Source organism: Pelodiscus sinensis, chromosome 2 (genome assembly GCF_052426305.1).
Source record: "Pelodiscus sinensis isolate ZL-2025 chromosome 2, ASM5242630v1, whole genome shotgun sequence".
Classification (NCBI taxonomy): Eukaryota; Metazoa; Chordata; order Testudines; family Trionychidae; genus Pelodiscus; species Pelodiscus sinensis.
Window position 1 is genome coordinate 172,892,900 of NC_143053.1, and position 20,180 is coordinate 172,913,079.

At 41.1% G+C, this 20,180-nt stretch overlaps 1 protein-coding gene across 2 annotated transcripts in view; it reads left to right on the forward strand.

The window, feature by feature from the left end:
• DPY19L1 (dpy-19 like C-mannosyltransferase 1) overlaps positions 1–18,297 on the forward strand; it is a 124,178-nt gene extending 105,881 nt beyond the window's left edge. For both annotated transcript variants that reach the window (XM_006124053.4, XM_006124052.4), the window contains 4 exons: positions 2,107–2,281; positions 3,016–3,115; positions 9,424–9,549; positions 16,226–18,297. In XM_006124053.4, coding sequence (XP_006124115.3) covers positions 2,107–2,281; positions 3,016–3,115; positions 9,424–9,549; positions 16,226–16,382 — 558 coding nt within the window. In that variant the 3' untranslated portion in view covers positions 16,383–18,297. The remainder of the gene's footprint in view (positions 1–2,106; positions 2,282–3,015; positions 3,116–9,423; positions 9,550–16,225) is intronic.
• Positions 18,298–20,180: the final 1,883 nt, after the last annotated feature.

A 20,180-nucleotide genomic window follows, 5' to 3' on the forward strand; every position in this document is an offset into this window, starting at 1 on the left:
TAACTTCCCTAAGAAACTGATATAAATTATGACCCTCTCAGGTCATGTCTAAACTACATCCCTCTTTTGAAAGAGGGGTATAAATAAGACAGATCGAAATTGCAAATGAAGCTGGGATTTGAATTTCCTGTGCTTCATTTGCATAATGGCAGCTGGGTATTCTTTCAAAAATGGGTATTTTGAAAGTGAAACCACCGTTGAGACATGGTTCTTTTGAAAGAAAAACCCTTTTTTGAAAGATTCTGTAAACCTCATTTTTTGAGGAATACAGGATCTTTTGAAAAAGGGTTTTTCTTTCAAAAGAACTGCATCTAGACAGTGGTTTCATTTTTGAAATACTCACTTTCAAAAGAACGTGCGGCTGCCATTATGCAAATGAAGCATGGGAAATTCAAATTTCAGCTTCATTTGCAATTTCGATCTGTTTAATTTACATCCCTCTTTCAAAAGAGGGATGTAGTCTAGACATAGCCTAAATGTTGTTATAGAGTCTTACGTCTATATAAGAAACTCGTTATGCTACATTCATTCAGCAGACTGCAGGTTGCTTCCTTTTGATTACGTAAACTAGTGGTCTTGATTAATGTCCAAAATAGCAAGAAGCTATGACTGCCCTTCTACCCTTGTGCTGCACCCAACTGGGGCCAGGTACACTGTGCACAAGGAATGCTCCAGTGCCTTTCTTTGCTTGTGCGAGATTACTCGGGAGATGCGGGGGGGGAGAGGGAAGGAACTGGGTTCTCTGAGAGATGTATGTTGTACGCTTTAGAAGGATAGTGCTTTGGCCATATTCCCTCAATTAAGCATGTGCTATATGAGATATTACAGGCTTATTGAGAGGTCTTAATTGGAAATTAATTAACCTAACAACTGTGATTGGTAATTCCTGCTGCTTTAATAGTACAGTAATTACATAAATTCTGTTTAATGGGAATGCATTCAGGTAGTGCCAAGTAATTTAAATAGTGTGTAAAATGAGCATCATAAGCATAAAGTGTAAAGCCACTTTTTTAATTTGCGAGTTGACAATAAAAATTAAGGGATGTGTTTTGTGAGTACTTGGGGGATAAGGTCAAGTATAGCTGGGATACAATGTCCTTGATGAAGCAAAATAATAAAGCAGTAAAAAGAGAATTCCTGTTTCCTTCCCCAGTATTCATTTTACTGAGGTGTGCACTTCAAAGTGTGTTTCAAACCATTTGCATTGTTGTTGAAACAATGGCAATCTTTTTCTGTGTAGGAGAGGGAAAGAGTGAATGTAATGTAAAAGTAAGGTTGTACCATTAATTTTTGCCATTCTGATTTGCTTCTAGGTTCTTTAAAAAAGTTTACTTATTCTTTATCTTTTTATGTAATACATTTAACATGATCAGATCTATAGGCAGTCCCCGGGTTACGTACAAGATAGGGACTGTAGGTTTGTTCTTAAGTTGAATTTGTATGTAAGTCGGAACTGGTACATATTGTAGGGGAAACTCTAGCCAAACATTTCTCCAGAGCTCAGTTTTATTCTCCCACTCCTCACTTCCCTCAGTCCTTTATTCTCAAGCAGAAGTGTCTGCTGAGAAAAGCTGCTCCGCGTCTCCCTGGTTTGCTGGAGGGGGGCACTAGCTTCGCGTCTCCCTGGTCTGCTGGGGAGAAGCAGCTAGTGCAGGGTTGCCTCACCCTGTTTGTAAGTAGGGATCTGATGTAAGTCGGATCCATGTAACCCGGGGACTGCCTGTATACTGAATTGTTCATTTGACAAGAATATAAAATACACCATATGTGAGATATAGAAGCTGACATTGCTAAATTCCCTGACTTTTTCACTGCAAATTTAAGGTTATATTAATGTGTATTTTCTTATTACATAGAATTAAAAAAGTAGGAGCAATGTACTACAATGGCGTCAACCTAAGTGTATACTTGTTAATGTCTTAATCCTTCTCTCACTGAAATAATGGCAAAATTTCCTCTGATGTCAACCGGAGCAGGACTGGGCCCTAAAAAATCTTTTCATTGTAATGTCCTTGATAGGATTCTACTAGAGTTATTGAAATCCTAAGACATGAGTATTGTGTAATACTGTAGGAATCAGAGAATTAACTGGCTTTTATATTTCAGTTGTTCGGATGGCTCTTTGTCAAAATCCAGCCCAAAATCCTGGTCTTTGCTATTTTAGCAATAATGGCAATTGAAGGATCAGCAAACCTTCAGAATCAATGGAACATCATGGGAGAATTTAGTAATTTACCACAGGAAGAACTTTTAGAATGGATAAAATCCAATACCAGACAAGGTAAACTATTTATTTAGTTATATGTGATGTCCTTATTTACTTTTAGCAATAACTGAAGGAATTTTTAGCAATAAACTGTTAAAAAAAAGTCAGGAAGATACTGGAATTGAATCAAGGTTAAGTCAAATAAAATGCTAACTGCATTTTTCAAAATACTGTTGTACTATTACACGTTATATGGATTTTGACACAGATTAAACACTTTTTTAGCTAACGTTTGAAATGTTGGAATACGGTCCTTGTATTTCACTTAGAGTTAACTGAGAATCTTCTATTGTGCAGACATATATTCTACTCAGGGGTGCATGTATCCAGTGACCCAAAGCCAGAGAATTTTTCCTAGAATTACCTATAGGTGCTGCATTTGCATTCTCCAGCTCCTTAAATCCTCCCCAAGCTATTTAAGTTGGTGCAACCCCATCTGTCATCAGTTCCTTCTACCTATACATGGCTAGAGTTGGAACAATCACTGTGATAGCTCATCTCAAGCGTCTTTATCTTAGTCTTTTTCTGGGATTTTATTGTTGATATCCAGATCTGATTAGACAGCACTCACTGCATGGATGCCACATAGATAGTATTTTTTTTTAACTGCAATGTTCTTTCCTTTCTTACATTTATTTTGCTGTATTGCCCCTACAGCTGTGTTGGCTTGAGTATTTCAAACTGAAAATCTCTTCTCCCTTTTTCTTATTATCCCTAACTTTAAATAAGTCTTTCATTGTATATTTCAGATGCTGTTTTTGCAGGAGCGATGCCCACAATGGCAAGTGTCAAGTTGTCTGCCTTTCGACCTATTGTAAATCATCCCCATTATGAAGATGCAGGGCTGAGGTAAATTTCTAAGTTCAGTTTTATTCCCCTAACATTACCTATTTGGGTCTGGTAATGTACAATAAGACTGATGATCATGATGTCTAGTACAGTTTTTTAAAAAAAAATCCATGCAGTTCTGTGTCAATTTTTGTTGGACTAATCAACGTTGTTTTAAAATACTCGTGAACAAGTTGAAGGACAACAGTACATTGTGGGTCAGAAGTAGTAAAAACATGCTAAAGGTTGAGACTTAAGACTGGTCTCTGCTACAAGGTTAAGTTGATTCATCTGCATCGCTCAGGGATATGAAAAATCCAACACCACTTTGGCATAGTAAAACCAATATAACTAGTGGTGCAGATACCTAGATCAACAAAAAATTCTTCTGTTGACTGAGTTTCCATATATTCAAGAGAGAGATGTCCCTATAGGTGCTCAATATTAGATCGGTGTGCCACCGCTGAGCCTTAGAGTGGAGATTTGAGAGTAGTGTCCCTGGGGCCATGCATGTATGCACTGGCTGCTCCCAAGGTGGGCAGGACTTGAACCTGTGCTCCCCAGGAAAATGCTATATCCCCATGTCCACTCTAGAACCCTCCCTACCTCCAGAGAGTCCCTTAACCCACTCCTCAGTTCCTTCTCTACTGCCTCTGGCTACAGACAGACTCAACAGTGCATCCTAGCTTCTTTGTCTTTGTCTTCATGATTATCTCTGCTTAAAACTAGTTTAGTTGTAATTATAGTAATTAGTTAGTTAATTAGTATTTAAAAAAAAACGAGATTAGTATAAGGCTTTTTCTCCTAGTTAATCCTTTCCTGCTGTTCCTTGACTGCTTTCACAGACATACCTGGCTCACTGGGGTTTAAGCGCTGCCCCTCATGTAAAGAGCCTATTCTAATATCAGATGGCCATTCATAATGCGTCCACTGCCTCAGAATGCAGCATATCTACCAAAAATGTCCTCGTTGTGCAAAGTTAAAATTGTGGGCGTGGAAGGACAGAGACCTCCACCTCAAGCTATTTTTACTTGAAAACTCTCTGACCAGCTTCTGACCAGGGCCAACAGCCTGAGGAACATAAACAGCAGGGAACCAAAAAGCCTGCCAAAAAACAAACTTCCTCACTACCTTAGGGGGCTACAGCTTTTCCCCAGATAATTCTCCTTACCCAGATCAGACTATTTACTCTTCCAGATTTCGGAATATGCCTTCATATTATGGCAATCCCTGGGTACCCCCGCCCGAACCATACCACCACTGGCAATACTGGGACAAATGGCAATATTATCAGATACACCAGCATGGCTGGAAACAACACAGAATGCAATATCCCCCTTCTAAACAAATACAAGAAGGGGACCCACCCACACAAGAAGGGGCAGTCTTTCTGGACCAAAATGATACCCCCCAGTGAAGGGAGCATCTCTGGCCCGAGCTCCAACTACCTCAGATGATGGTAACTTCCAAGAGTTTTTTAAATGGGTAGCTGCCGAATTAAACATTCCTCTTTAGAAGGTTGTGGAAAATCAGGATGAGTTAACTGACCTATTGCACTCAGTAACACTGTCAAAAGCACTGCTAATTAATCCATCAATGATGGAACTGGCAGATACAGTATGGCAAACTCTGGCATCAATCTCTTCTACAGGTAAGAGAACAGAAAAGAAATGTTATGTTCCACCCAAGGAATCTGAATTTATTTTTACTCACCCAGTACCTGATTCCCTCGTAGTGGAGGCTGCACAATAAAAATCCAAGCAGCAACACTATCGGTCTACTCCATCAGACTGCGATAGCTAAAGAATTCATTTGGGTGCAAAATATATGCATCTTCCACTTTACAGTTTCACATTTCGAACTACACAGCTTTATTAAGCAAATATGACTACAAAAATTACACCAAACTTAATGACTTTACCATAGATATTCCCAAGGCTAAGAGACAACAGTACAAAGCACTGGTAGTGGAGGGTCACATGATTGCTAGAACAGCATTGCAAGCCGCTGCACGATCTACAGCAACAGCAGTAGTAATGAGAAGGGTGTCATGGTTTAGCTCCACTCCATTCCCCAGAGAGATTCAATCTACAATGGAAGACCTGCCTTTCAATGGTCTGAAGTTGTTTGCAGCTAACACCAACGAAATTCTCCACTCCATGAAAGACTCCAGAGTAATACTCTAGTCCTTGGCAGATCCACAACCAGGCAACTATAAGAACGTAATATAGGTATCATCCCTACCTGAGACCTCAAGACCCTCCATGTATGCACACATTACAACAGACAAGGCCAACATCGGCAGAACAAAGCCAGTACTCAACAGCGCCACCCTTCCCCTACCAATTCACAACAGTCGCAGCAGTCCAATAAGCAAATTTGAACATCAGGTCGAGGGTCAGGAGAGCCTCTCACCTATTCCAATGCCATCGACGCAAGCAAACCTGTTCCATCATCGATTGCTACCCTTCTTTAACAATTAGCAACATATAACCTCTGACAGATGGGTCCTGCAAATAATTGAAAAAGGCTACCATATTCCCTTAGTGTTCATGGCCCCTTCTCAGCCCCCTTCCTGGTCCCTTTTTAGGGACCACTCTCATGAGATTCTACTTCAAGAAGAGATAGAGCACCCTTTGCACATAGGGGAGATTGAATCACTCCCCACACTATTTAGAGGCAAGGGGTTCTACTCCCATTACTTCTTGATAGAAAAAATATCGGGAGGCTGAAGACCTATCCTAGATCTTTGGGGCCTCAATAAATTCGTTGAAAAAAAAAATTCAAGATGGTGACTCTTGCCACTATATTACCGGTGTTGGAACAGGACGATTGTTGCTTGTCTCTCGACTTGCAAGAGGTGTACTTTCACATTGCCGTCCACCCTGCTCACTGATGTTTTCTTAGTTTTGTTGTAGATTCTCAACACTACCAATACAAGGCGCTTCCATTTAGACTCTCTATGGCCCCAAGAATCTTTTCAAAGGTTCTAGCAGTTGTCATAGCATATCTGAGAAAACAAAGTGTCATATTTCCTTACCTGGACAACTGCCTCCTCAAGTCGCACTCACACAACGATTCCTGCAGTTCTCTGTCGGTCACAAGACACCTATTCCGACATCTTGTCCTTCAGGTGAATGAAACCAAATCGACACCGTCTCCTACACAAAAGATACAATTTATAGGAGCATCCCTCCCTACGGACTGCTTCCAAAAAATTGTGGCCTCGGTAAATACCTTACGATCTAGCCCCCACACAACAGCACTCAAATGCCTTTAGTTGTTTGGAGCACTTGGCAGCGTACAACTTCATAGTCAACAATGCGCACTTGCACATGAGATACTTACAGGGCTGGCTGAGACAGGTTTACAAACTCAATGTCCATCCATTATCCAAATCCCTAGTCCTCCCAGAGATAGTAAAGGAATCCTTATGCTGGTGTCTAAGCCCATGGACCTTTGTTCTGGAGTTCCCATCACCCACCAGAACCATCTGTCTCCGTGATGACAGATACATCTCATACAGGATGGGGCATCCACTTATGACTCATACGTGCCAGAGTCTGTGGTCCAGGAGTGACAAAAACTTCCACATAAGCATCCTGGAACTTCATGCAGTCAGGAATGCATGCATCAAATCACTGCCATTCATCACCAACAATCATGTCAGACTATACATAGACAATGTCGCAGCAATGTTTTATATAAATCCTCAGGGCGGAGCCCGATCTCAAGCGTCTTGCACAGAGGCAAAATATACTGTTTGGCCATAGAACTTTGGAACTGGTGAGTAAAATACAACTTAATTATCACCGTAGTGCACCTTCCAGGTGCCCTGAATATAAAAACAGATGCACTCATCAGAGCCCTCCTGACCTGTACATATTGGCAGACATCTTCTGTTTGTGGGGTTACCCTACCATAGATCTGTTTGCCACGCAATCTAACAAAAAATATCCCCTATTCTGTTCCAGGGCAGGTACAGGCAAGGGATTTATGGAGGATGCCTTCCTCATCAGCTGGACATTCCACCTAATTTATGCATTTCCTCCCATACCCCTAATGAACTGGGTAGTTCACAAGACAAGGAAGGACAAGGCCCATCTGATACTTATAGCTCCAGCATGGCCACGCCAACCATGGTTCCCCTTTCTAGTGGCAATGTCTCATGCCTCACTGATCCACCTACCTTACAGCGAGGATCTCCTTCTTCATCTGGGCCCCCATGCCACCCAACCGAACCTCCACTCATTACACCTGAAGGCATGGCTCATGGATGGTTCTCTAACCTAGAGTTGACTTACTCACAAGTACAGATGGTCCTTCTACACAGTAGGGCACAGAACACCTGTAAGAATTACCTTCAGAAATGGAAAAGATTTTCAACATGATGTGTACGCCACCGGGTGGCTCCTTCAACATCCTCCTTACCTACCATCCTTGACTACATTCTGCACCTTAAACAAACAGGCCTCACAGTAAATTCCTCTAAAAAGATCACTGCTCTCAAATCTCCCCTCTAAGGCTGAGTGGCAGCACACCCTCCTAATGTGGAGCCCCCATGGGGACACTCATCTCAAAGAATGGCAGTTACTATCTAGATGAGTTACTATCGAGGTGCATGTGGATTACCTATATCAATGAGAAAAGCACTCATAGGAAGTCTCCACACAGGAGACGTCTAGTGATGCAGCTGCACTTGTCCCATTATAGCATTTAAAGTGTAGATATAGCCTCAGTATTCAAAAATATTCTGTAATTACAAAGTCTGGAGCAAATCCTGCTAAATCTATGTCTTATTGCTCTGTTTTCCCTTGTCTCAGTGAACAGGCCAGTTTTCAAGACTGCAGATTTATTTTTTTAGATATTGTAAGCAAGGATTGTTTTCTTGAAATATTAAATAATAATATTGAAATGTTGATTATAAAGTTAGGAACTTATTTTATTAAGACTATTCAAATTTTATGCAGACTCTTTTAGCCAGTTCATTTCATATGGTATTTTATGGCTTAATTTTTTTCCATGGAATTTTCAGGACATACATTTTTGTATAAATTGGCATCTGAAATTCATTTATTTAAAAAGTTGCAACATTTTGCATCTTATTGCCAAGTATCTTGGCAACTCAAGTTTGTGGAAAGAGAATAAAGGAAAGGGAGCTCACAGATATTGCCACCTGTTTATAGTAAGTTCGTAGTCATATGTACACCAGCATTACACTATGTCAGGTGGAAAAGAAGCTAGGAACAAATGCTCTGCAGTTGCTCTTCTAGAAGTAAGATGGGGTCAGTACTGGATCCTTTCAGTCAAGTAGGCAAATTAATTTAAGCAAAAAATTGGGCAGCCACAGCATGATGGAGTTAGAAAGCATAGTAATACTTACTTTGGTTTATTTATAGTATGGCATAAAAATTATTAAAGCTATCTGAATCACCATAAAACCCAACTATAACCATGTGCTCTCTGTCTCCAGACAATCCCCTTAAACTGAATTTGGTATCAGAGACTTAATATTTTGGGAGAAGCCTGCAAAATAAGCTATTTGTCTTACTTCCCCATTCCACAATCATATAAGCGCTAGACTATTAGGATTTTATGGAGAATATTCTGAATGATTCACTTCATGTCTTCAGACTTTCACCAACCTTCTCTTTTACAAGAAAAGTAAAATTCTGTTAAGGTTATTAAATGATTATTCACATTACTTCTGTGCATTAACAGTGGATCATAATTCCAGGCTTCCTATTTTGGTGATTCTGCTTATCCTTTCTTGTCTTGAAACTAAAATCTTGTTCTGTTCAGTCTGTTGGGTAACTGAAAGAAAAAAGTTCTGTTTATTTGGTTTTGAAGTCTCTTATTACAAATCTAAGGAAGCCCTTATTACAAATTGAAAGAGCATGAGCCGCAGCAGGATTAGTTTCTAGGGATGGGAGCTAACCTTGCTGTGGCTCTCCCACTTATTGACTAATCAACGGAAATTCCATCATCTAGTTTATTAAACTAAATTTAACATCCCTAAGGCCAATTCAGTAGAAAGTCGTTGCTTCTTACCCCCAACACATGATGCATATTTGGTATGAAATAAGCTGCATTGTTTCCTGGTGCCATGTCTATAGTAGAAGAACAAATAACTTAATAAATGTTAAACCAAAGTACCCTAACACAGATATAATTTTATTACATGTTTTTCTAACAAAGTGGTTTCTGCCTTTTTTTAATATCTCTCTTATAGTATCTCAGGCTGGGTATTTTATGCATCCTACATAACTTGATTCTCCCCACCCTCTCATCCTATTTGTTAAAAACTTTCATGGATTTTTCTTTTAAAGGGCAAGAACTAAATTAGTGTATTCCATGTATAGTCGAAAACCAGCAAAAGAAGTGAAAAAAGAATTGTTAAAACTAGGAGTGAATTATTACATTTTAGAAGAGTCATGGTGTATAAGAAGAACTAAGTGAGTATTGGTATTCAGAATCAACATTCTGTCCAAAGTATAGCTGAGGTTATACTGGATCTCGTCTCTGGATTTTGGAGACTGGTGGTAGAATTATGGTAACTATGTCATTAGAACTTGGAGATACCACAGTTAGCACAAGTTCTTAAACTGAAATGAATTAATGTAGTGCCAGGCTCTATAGCCACCACATAGATTTGAAATGTGTGGATAGAAATACAGACTTGACAACTCTGAGAACTTTCATAGTCATTGTACCTCTTTATGTCAAGGTATGTTGTTCAAACACCCCTACAGGCATGTGAACCATAGATATTAGATAATTTTGAGCTAGATATGCAGTCTGAATTTGCATTTATTCTTAATCATAATTAAGTATCAGAAATACATTTGTGTCCAGATCCTTGAGATGTGCAAGTAACTCTTCACCAAGTAATTCTGTTACCTTCATTCATATGTGTAAAGTTAAGTTTGCCTATGAACATTTTAGGATTATAACCTTAAGCATAACTCTAGAATACAATTAAAGCTAATGCCAAACACAGATCACTATGCTGTGAAAGCAGTTGCCAATGTGTATGTATAATTAGGTCCAAAGGTGTTGAATTTGTTCTGCAAAATGCTAATTAATCACTGAAATTAAATAGATGTTACAAATCCAAATTACTTTTTTGACTCCATACTTTTTTCATCGATCTTGTAATATAATTTCTTTGAGTGCTTGCTCCTATCTATTCCATTCTGTATGTGCATGTGCTCTCATGTGCGCAGTTGGCAGAGATAGCACTACCCATGTGGTTGGCTGTGGCACCTTCTTGAGGGCCATACTTCTATGTTGATATATTAGTGTCTGCTGGCATATGCTCTGTCAATTTCTTCTTGCTACTTATGGTGTTTAGTCAGAGTGCCTTTTCATTGCTTAACAAGGGCTATAAGTTTTGTCTATACTGTCTTCGAGTCTTAGGACCTTGTAAATAGTTTTATAGTTGTTTTTAAGAAGTTTAACTATATCATTGGAAGTTACTCCCAATAGGGACTTTGCTTGACTCTGGTTTCTGGGTTTTAAGCCTTGCTCTAACTGCAACAGCCTATGCATGTTAGTGACCCCCATTATAACTGCCTGATGTGCTTTAGGGAATTGCATATGAAGGGTAAGTGTTGCATCTGTAAAATCTTTCAATCCAGGATCCAGAAAGAGTGCAACATCTATTTGAGGGATGTCCTACTGAAGGCTGCTCTCTCCTGGCTTCTGAGCCTTCCTAGCAAGACTTTACCCCTAGCATTTCAGCCTCAGTGTGTAGTCCCTGTATTGGACTCTATCCAGCACAGCTTTCTGTTGCCAGTGCCCACAAAGTCCAAGGAAGACAGGTCCCCAGAACCAAGCATGAAAGGCCATGGGATGTCATGCAAAGAACCCAGCTTAGGCTACTCAGCCACACCAGAGCCATATGGACGTGCTTCTCCAATGGGGAACCGAGCCAAAGAATCTGCCACTGATTCCCAGGCGCGGTAGGGGACTCAGGCTTATGGCACAGCTGACGCTTTCCCAGGTTCTCCTGATGTCCAGGGATCAGAGGCCTCTACCAGTACCACTGCCACCACATAACAGGAAGTGGCAAAGGCTCCCTACAAAGCCAAGTCAGCCATCAAGCCTCCCCAGAGGGCAAGTAAGTGGTGCCGATGCCCAGAACCAAAACAATGGTCTGTCTATTCATTGCAAATCTCTGGCTTCAGAACCCAGGTTTTCTGCAGGTTGGCCTAGATCACTGGCACCACGATTGCAGTCTCTGCCCTCTCTATATGGATTGCCTAGGGGAAGGTACCAGTTACCATGTTACTATCACTGTTCACACTCCCACCAGTTGTCATCTAAGCACAGATCCTGTCCCCCACATGGTGGGTAAGGTCTCTATCACAGCACTGGCCCTGCTATTTTCAAAGCTGGTGTTCAACAGCAATAGTTATCTGCCAGACGCAGGCACTGACAGTCCCTTGATGGTCACCAGAAGGGGATTTCTCTGGTACAATGAGGTAATTCAACCCCTTGCTTGAAGCATCATCGGCATAAGTAGGCATCCAAGGCTGTGGCGATCTCTGTGGTGCTGTCTTGGCAACATGGCCAGTGGCCAGCATAGTGGCCCTACTGAAGTGCATGGGGCATGTGATGGAGTGTGGTCATGGAAGACCCCTTGGAGGTGCCTTCCGGGGTGCTGACAAAGCCACTCGCCTTCCTGATCTCTGGGGCCTCTTACTACCAGCTCCGCTGGTCTCCCACAGCCAAGGCACCAAGATGAGATCAATGCCCCCCAAGAAGCAGTCGTTGTCATCATCAACAACCATGGGCTCAATGCCTGTTGGTATCCGATGCCTCCCTCATTATTTCCTTCCATCTTTCCCTGTCCAGTGCAGAGTGGCCTAGTTTCTGTAGACTAGCTCCGCACCAATCTACTATATCATCTATCCATTTTCTGTGGGGTCTGCCTCTCCTATTCGGACCATCCATTATGCCGAATACCAGGATCTTAAGTTTTCGCTCGTTGTTCATTCTGCAGATATGCCCAAATAGCTGTAACTTCCATTGTATAAGCTTCTGCAGTAGGTTCTCTTTCAGCTGTATCTTCCTATATAATTCCTTGGTGACCTTCTGCATCCAATGTCCTTCTCTTCGAATCTTTTGTTATCACCCATGTCTCACATCCGTACAACATGCTTCTAAATATGCACATTTTCAAGATGCTCAGCTTTGTTCCTAAGCTTAATCGCTTTACTTTTCCAGTTCTTATTTATCGCCTTCAAACTCGCTCTTGCTTTCACTATTCTAGTCGCTATTTCCTTCTTACAGTCTAGATCATGTTATGTTGTTCCCCAAATACGTGAACTTCTCTATGTTCGCTAGTTTGATCCCATCTACACTGATCTTCCTTCCTATCTTCTTATCTCCAAATATCATTGTCTTTGTTTTATTGATATTCATAATCAGTCCATACCGCTTCCCTTTCTCATTTAACACCTGCACCGTTCTTGCTAGCTTCTCTTCATCTTTCTTGATGATAACTATATCATCTGTGAACCTCAAGTTGTTAATTCTCATCCTGTGCACCGATATCTCTTCTACCTCTTCCTTGATCTTGTCCATCGCTCTCTCTAGATGTGTGATGAAGATGCTCGGCGGTATCAGATCTCTTCATACCTCTACTCGTTATAAACCAGCTTCCCAACTCTCCGCATGTTCCCACCACTGACTCTGCATTATCGTTGATATCCTTCAAGAACCGTATCAGTCTGCTATCCACTCCATAGGATTCCAACACTGCCCAAGTTACTTTCTGGACCTGTGATGCTTCAACAAGTCTCAAGAAGTTGAAGTTTCACATAGTCTCCGTGGCCTCTTCCTTCTGTTTCGTAGATCTGGGAGACTGATACACTGCCCTTTACTTGAAGACCATATATTTTTGTATTAAAAATTCACAGATGTGTCCATTTCAGAGTGAGCAGATGCCATTTCCAATTAATGATGCTGTCCTGTGATCTCTCATTGGCCCCAAAGGTGTTCACCAAAGGTGTTGGCCCCAAAGATGCCAGTGGCCTCTTACTTAAGGTACTGAGGGATCCATATCTTCCTATATCATGATGATTGACTCATCAAGGGCTAGTCTTGGGAGCTTTAGTCTGGCAGATTCCACCTGCTGCAGCCTGGGCCTGTTGATAAATGAGGAAAAATACACCTCAAGGCCAGTCCAACAAATCAAGTTCATTGGGGTGATTCTCAACTCCACACAATCCAGAGCCTTACTTCTGGAAGTGTGTTTTCAGGCCCTCTTGGTCCTGATCTCCCATGTGAAGAACCACCCATAAGTCATTGCAAATATGATTGGAGTCATTCATGTTCTAGACCAGGTCCATTCATCCCTGGTTGGTGTTGGCAAGAGTTCCCACCCTGATCCCAGCACTGATGCAGGTCTCCAAGGTTTAGGGCCTGGAGTGGGGAACATACCTGGGTAAGCTCAGCATGTGGACCTGCTAGTTGTAGTACAATGTGGCTGTCCATGTAAACATCAAGGAGCATAGAGCAGTTCACCTACCTTGCCAGGCTTTCTTGCCCCACCTGATGGGCAAGTAATGCAGGTCCTCACAGATAATACTGTCATAACGTATTACATGAATAGGCAGGGTGGAGATACATTGTTGGCCCTTTACCAAGAACTCCTCCATTGTAGCATACCATTAATCTGGTAGCTGTACATCTGCCCAGGCCCAGGAATGTGATAGCAAATCACCTCAGCAGGACCTTCTTGTTTTGCCATGAGTGGGTGCTCCAATCAGAGGTGATCAGTATAATTCACTGACCTGGGAAACTCCCCAGGTAGACTTGCTCATGTCCTATCATAGGGATGGCCAACCTGTTACAAATGAAGAGCCAAAATAAAAAAAAGCCCCGGCTGTCATTTGGTCAAGGGGGAAAACAAACAAAAAAAACCCCCAGGCATTTTGAGGGATAGCTCACTGGTTTGAGCATTGGCCTGCTAAACCTAGTGTTGTGAGCTCAGTCCTTGAGGGGGCCATTTAGGAGCTGGGGCAAAATCTGTCAAGGATGGTACTTGTTCCTTCTGTGAGGGTGGGAGACTGGACTAAATGACCTCTCAAGGTCCCTTCCAGTTCTATGAGATGGTATATCTCCATATTTAAGGTGGCCATTTTGAAATCTGCACAGGACTCTGCAACTCCTGCTGTCAGACAGAAACACACTGCACCTTTCAGAGCCACGGGTGTGGGAGCTTCAATTTTTTCTTTGAAGAGCCGCATGCGGCTCGTGAGCTGTGGGTTAGCCACCCCTGTCCTAACAGAACAGGAAATGCCATGGGCTCCTTGTCCAGATGCCTTTCTGTTCTCATGATCACGGGCCCTGATGTATGTTTCCCCACCAGTATGATTGATCCACAGAATCCTTTTGAAGAACAAACAGGACAGAACAGAGGTTGTGTTCATAGCCTCATGTGGCCTCAACAGCACTGGTTTGGCAGGCTCTGGGTCTTTTGGTAGCTGCCCCACAGCAAGTCTGGCTAGAGGGGTAGCTGCAGTCCCAAAACCTTGTCAGTTTTCTGCACCTAAACCTGGTAGCATTGCACTTAACAGTATGGCTACTGCATCACTGAAAGTGGAAGAATAGGAATGTTTAGGCCAGGTTCAACAGATGGTGTTGGGCAGCAGAAAATCCTCCTCCGCAGAGACTTATCTAGCCAAGGGGAAAACGTTTACATGCTGGGTGTCAAAAGGATAGCCAGACCTCACAGTTCTTGCTACAGGCTATTCTGGATTATCTTCTGCAACTGAACCTCCAAGGGTTGTACCTGTCATCAGTCAGGTCCACATGGCTGCTTTTTCAGTCTTTCACCCTCCGTGCCAACGCAAGTTGGTCTTTGCTCGCAACATGACAGCCCAGTTTTTGAAAGGTCTGGATTGTCTCTACCCTGATGTCTGGGATTCTGTTGCTCCCTGGGACTTGAATCTCATGCTGTCATGGCTCACTGAGCTTCCCTTCAAATCTTTGGCTCTCCTGGTATCCTACAAGGATGAGGTCCAGCTGTGGATGTACCTAGCATTCCTTCCCAAAGTTATTTTCCAGTTCATACCAGCCAGTTTATATGCTTACATGTCTTCTTTCCAAAGCCTCATAAATTGGAAGAATGCAGGTTGAATGCCCTGCACATCTGGAAGGCACTAGCCTTCTATGTTGACAGGGCAAAGCCATTTTGCAAGTCAACGCAGGTGTGAGCCACAAGGAAATGTCACTCAGTGTCTGTTCAAAAGATTTCATCCTGGATCACAGCCAGCATCTGCTACTGCTATGAGCTCACAAACGTGCTTCTACCAGTAATTGTGCAGGTTAATTAGACTAGTGTAAACATCCTCTGTGGCCTTCCTGACACACATGCCAGTCCAGAAGATCTGTAGAGCTGCTTCCTAGTCATCTCTGTAGATGTTCACATCATGTTACGCATTTACTCAGCAAGTTCAAGACAATGCTGTCTTTGGCAGTGCAGTGCTACAAGCCTCATCCTCAGGAAGTCCAATCTCACTTCCATCGATACTGCTTTTGAGACACCTAGAATGGGATCAAGATGAGCAAGCATTTAGAAAAATGGTTGGTTACTTTTTATTTTTAACTGTTGTTCTTTTGAGATGTGTTGCTTATGCCCTTTCTACTACCCATCCTCCTGCCCTTCTGGAGTTGCTAGCAAGAAGGAACTGAGAGACCGTACGGCTGGCGGCAACTAATATACCAATGCATGCGCCCAGCATTCAAGATCACAGCCAACCTTATGCATATTGAGAAGGGAGTAAACAATCTCCAATAATGACTGCACATCTAAAATAGATTTAGACATGAGCAGTCCATTTCTAAGTACAGCAGTTATGAAAAGCAGGAAACTGGTTTTTCACAATTTCTCTAATCTGACATGTATTCCCAAAGTAAAGGCAGGTGGGGAGGTGCCTTTTTAAAGAAGAGGTTTCCATAATTTATCAAAAAGAAGCAAGAATTCAGAATCCCATGTTTTTCCTTTCTGGGCCAGTCATTTTTAACTCTTAGCTTATAAAATAAATTTGCCATATGTTTCCTTGATTACATTTACTTACTTGTCCTTTATTTTTGTTTATATATTCAAATATATTCTAGGCCTGGTTGCAGTATGCCTGAGATTTGGGATGTGGAAGACCCTGCCAATGCTGGCAAAACTCCTTTATGTAACCTTATGAGTAAGGACCCTAGGCCGTATTTCAACACAGTATTCCAGAACAGTATTTACAGAGTCTTGAAGGTTACAAGGGAGTAACATTTCAGTGCAAAGAACTGTCCGTCTTTTTCAACTTTTTAACTGGTAACTGTATAAAAATTCTAAATCAAACACCTTTTATACTCCGCTTAAAACAATGAAATGTGTATTCTTTATTTTTTTGTCACTTTAAAGGAATTTTGACAATAGAAGTACCATGAACTGACCGTTTGGATTTCTATTACAGGGTTAGTCCCTTGAGGTTTGCTATGCAAATGATTACATGTTTTCACACACTAATCAATACTGATCCAAACGAGTTACAGTGGCTGTAGAAAATGATTACAGTTCTCAAAACCAATCAGATTGTGAAACAATGCTGTCATTCAGTCTTAGCAAAGCAAGATTATTTAAACCATTGTTGCTAGTAATTAGGAATTAACGGATGGTGCTATAACATTTAGCAGCAGACTTCTCAAATCACCATCACAGTATGATTGCTCCCAGTATTCCTCTTTCAATAATGTGACATTGATCCCACATTTCTGAAGAAGTCATACAATTTCATTAGCCATTTCTGTGTCTAGGTTGGTTTTAAAAGAAACTGAAGAAAGATTGCTGATAGTTTTATATCACTTTAAAACATGTCATGGCTTTAAGTTTATCTTTTTAAATGGAAATAGTTTTTAAACAATCTTGAAATAGCACACTTTAGATGTGTACTTTGCATGTGCTTGGAACCATAACTTCAATATTAATTTTTAAAATGATTAAAGCAATAACAGGAATATCTACAACTGTGCAGTAGCTTAGCCTGTGATTGCCAAAGGATTTTAACATTCCAGAACATTCAAAACAATTAGACATGTACATGTAAAGTTTTAGAAGGAAAAAATATTTTAGTCAAAATCTATCATTTATTTTTGATTTTATATAGCTTTAGAGAGGTAGTAGAATAAACTCTGCACTGATTTAATAGTGCTAGAGCTGCATCTCAACTCAGTAGGAAATGCTGCATCTAGTTCTTATCACATTTTCTTTCCCCATCTATTAAAGCCTGTTTAAGTATTCTGTTGTACATTGGCCATCTAGCTTCATTTAACTAATATTGGTTTTTCAAAATAATTTTTAAAATTATTCAGATAATACTGAATACACCTTGTAACAAAATAAACCTGACTATAATAGATTAGTCAAAAGATTGTGTAAATTCAATCACTAAACCAAATATTAAATATAGGTTAATTGAATTGTCTGACCATGGACAGTGCAATTTTCCTTCCTGCTCTGAAGCTTTTCCTTATTTCTATCACCATATTGTGAAAGGTACAGGACTTAATTTCACAGAGGAATTCACTTATGCTAGAGCAAGGACACCATACAGACTCTTAACAAACAAGATATTATAAATTCCATATGTTACAGCCACTGGAAAGCATCACAAGTGATATAGATTTGTAACTTTTGAGACTATATCAATGTTAACTGTTCAGTCAGCAGCCTAATCACATGATTGTGGTCTAGATGGCTATACTGGATGTTTGGCCTTGACAGCATCAGTAGATTCTGAAGAAATAAACTTTTTTTTTTACATGTGACAGTAGTAATAAAATGTTGAACATTGCGAAAACAGTGGAATAAAATGATATTACTGCTGATCAGTATTTTATGTATTTGATTTTTTTAATTGTTTTTGGTGGGTGGGATGCAGATAAAGGTTTGAAAATATATTTTAACTTTGTATAAACTTTTTGGTAAAGTTTCTATAAAGAAACTGGATCACTAAAAAGGGCTTGGGAGTGGAGATATGTTTTAAATGTTGAGTTTCAAGAAAGCAGTAAAAAGCCTACCTTTCTTTATAAACATTGTAACTAAATAGTGTTTTAGCACAAAAAGTTACTGTATTTTTATGGGGTTTATGCCAGTTGTTCACATGTACTTATATGTAGTTAAATAAAAAAATTCATGGAATGTGTTTTTTGTATTTTTATTCACTAATATCACATTTTACAGAATTTAGTACAGTAAAATAATAATGTCAGTTTACAGGTATGACAACCACATAGGTTAATAGTCTTTGTGAAATAATATGAAACAGACCAGGAGTCTGTTATGCTTTAATCAAATTCTGGCGATCTCACTTTTCCTTTCTCTATAAATGTCCCTTAGTAATATAGGTACAAAACATTAATCATGAGCCAAACTCCAAAATGTTTATTTCAGTGGCAATTCATTCCTAAATGCGAAGCTTCAATTAGTCTAGTCTATTTACTGAGATTTGTGTTCAATTAAAAATTAGTGTAAAATTTAGCCTTTGAAAAGGAAGCTATACAGTGTCAGTGTGTATATATCCCCAGGCAATATTTTGAGAATGATCAAAGCACCTCTTTCTTTGAAAGTGATTAATGCATTTTGAATAGTTATCCCTTTGACCTTTTCTAAGCTGCATATGAATTTTGTATTTCAAGGCCAAAAAAATCTTTCAATCTAATATTAACATAACATTAGCATAAAAAGGTATAGTAATGAGAAAATATCAGATGAAAGTCTGTGATACAGAGAAAAAGGATTTTGAGCTAAGACTTGGGGAGACTGGGAAAAGGAGGTGGGAGAGGGGAAGAGAGAGGGTGGGAGACGGGAGGGCAACTAAAATGATCGGGGGTTTGGAACAGGTCCCATATGAAGACTAAAGAGACTGGGACTTTTCAGCTTAGAAAAGAGGAGACAGAGGGGGGATATGATAGAGGTCTATAAAAGCATGAGTGGTGTGGAGAGGGTGCATAAAGAAAAGTTCTTCATTAGTTCCCATAATAGAAGGACTAGAGGACACCAAATGAAATGAATAGGTAGCAGGCTTCAAACTAACAACAGAAAGTTCTTCACAAAGCAAATAGTCAACCTGTGGAACTCCTTGCTGCAGGAAGCTGTGAAGGCTAGAACTATAACAGAGTTTAAAGAGAAGTGAGATAAATTCATGGAGGTTGGGTCCATGGAGTGGTATTAGCCAGGGGGTAGAAATGGTGTCCCTGGCCTCTGTTTGCGGAAGGCTGGAGATGGATGGCACGAGACAAATGGCTTGGTCATTGTCTTCGGTCCATCCCCTCCAGGGTACCTAGTGTTGGCTGCTGTCGGCAGACAGGCTACTGAGCTAGATGGACCTTTGGTCTGACCCAGTACGGCCATTCTAAGCTCAGGGCTCAGGGTCGGGGGTCTCAATGGACCACCTTGATTTTCATGCAAACCTCCTCCTGGGTGGCCAGGCTGGCAGCTCTCCTGCCCTAGACATCCACTTGCCTGTGCCTAGTGCGGAGGTCGTGGATGAGGTCCATGATGTCTGCACTAGACCAGGCGGGCGCCCACCTCTTGCGGACCCGAGCAGGCTCCCGGGAGCCGCCAGCCTGGTCCCGGGAAGAGGCGGAGGGCTGGGTGGCAGCGGGTGGCTGGTTCGTGCCGTGCCAGGTGCAGGGTCTGCTGGCTGGGTGCTGGCAGGCTTGCACCTTGCACAAGCACTGTAGCCAGACCGTGCCCCTTTAAGGGCTCCGAGGCCGGGAGGGGGGCAGAAGAGTTTCCCTGGTGGTGCCCAGAGTGGCCACCAGGGAAAGCTGTGGAGGGCTAGCCTCCCACTAGTTCGAATTAAGTGGCTACACAGCCCTTAATTCAAACTAGTTTATTTGAACTAGGCGTTAGTCCTCGTAGAATGAGGTTTACCTAGTTCGAATTAAGCGCTCCGCTAGTTCGAATTAAGTTCGAACTAGCGGTTTGTATGTGTAGTGCCTATCAAAGTTAATTCGAACTAACGTCTGTTAGTTCGAATTAACTTTGTAGTGTAGATATACCCTAACAGTGTAGATAAGAATC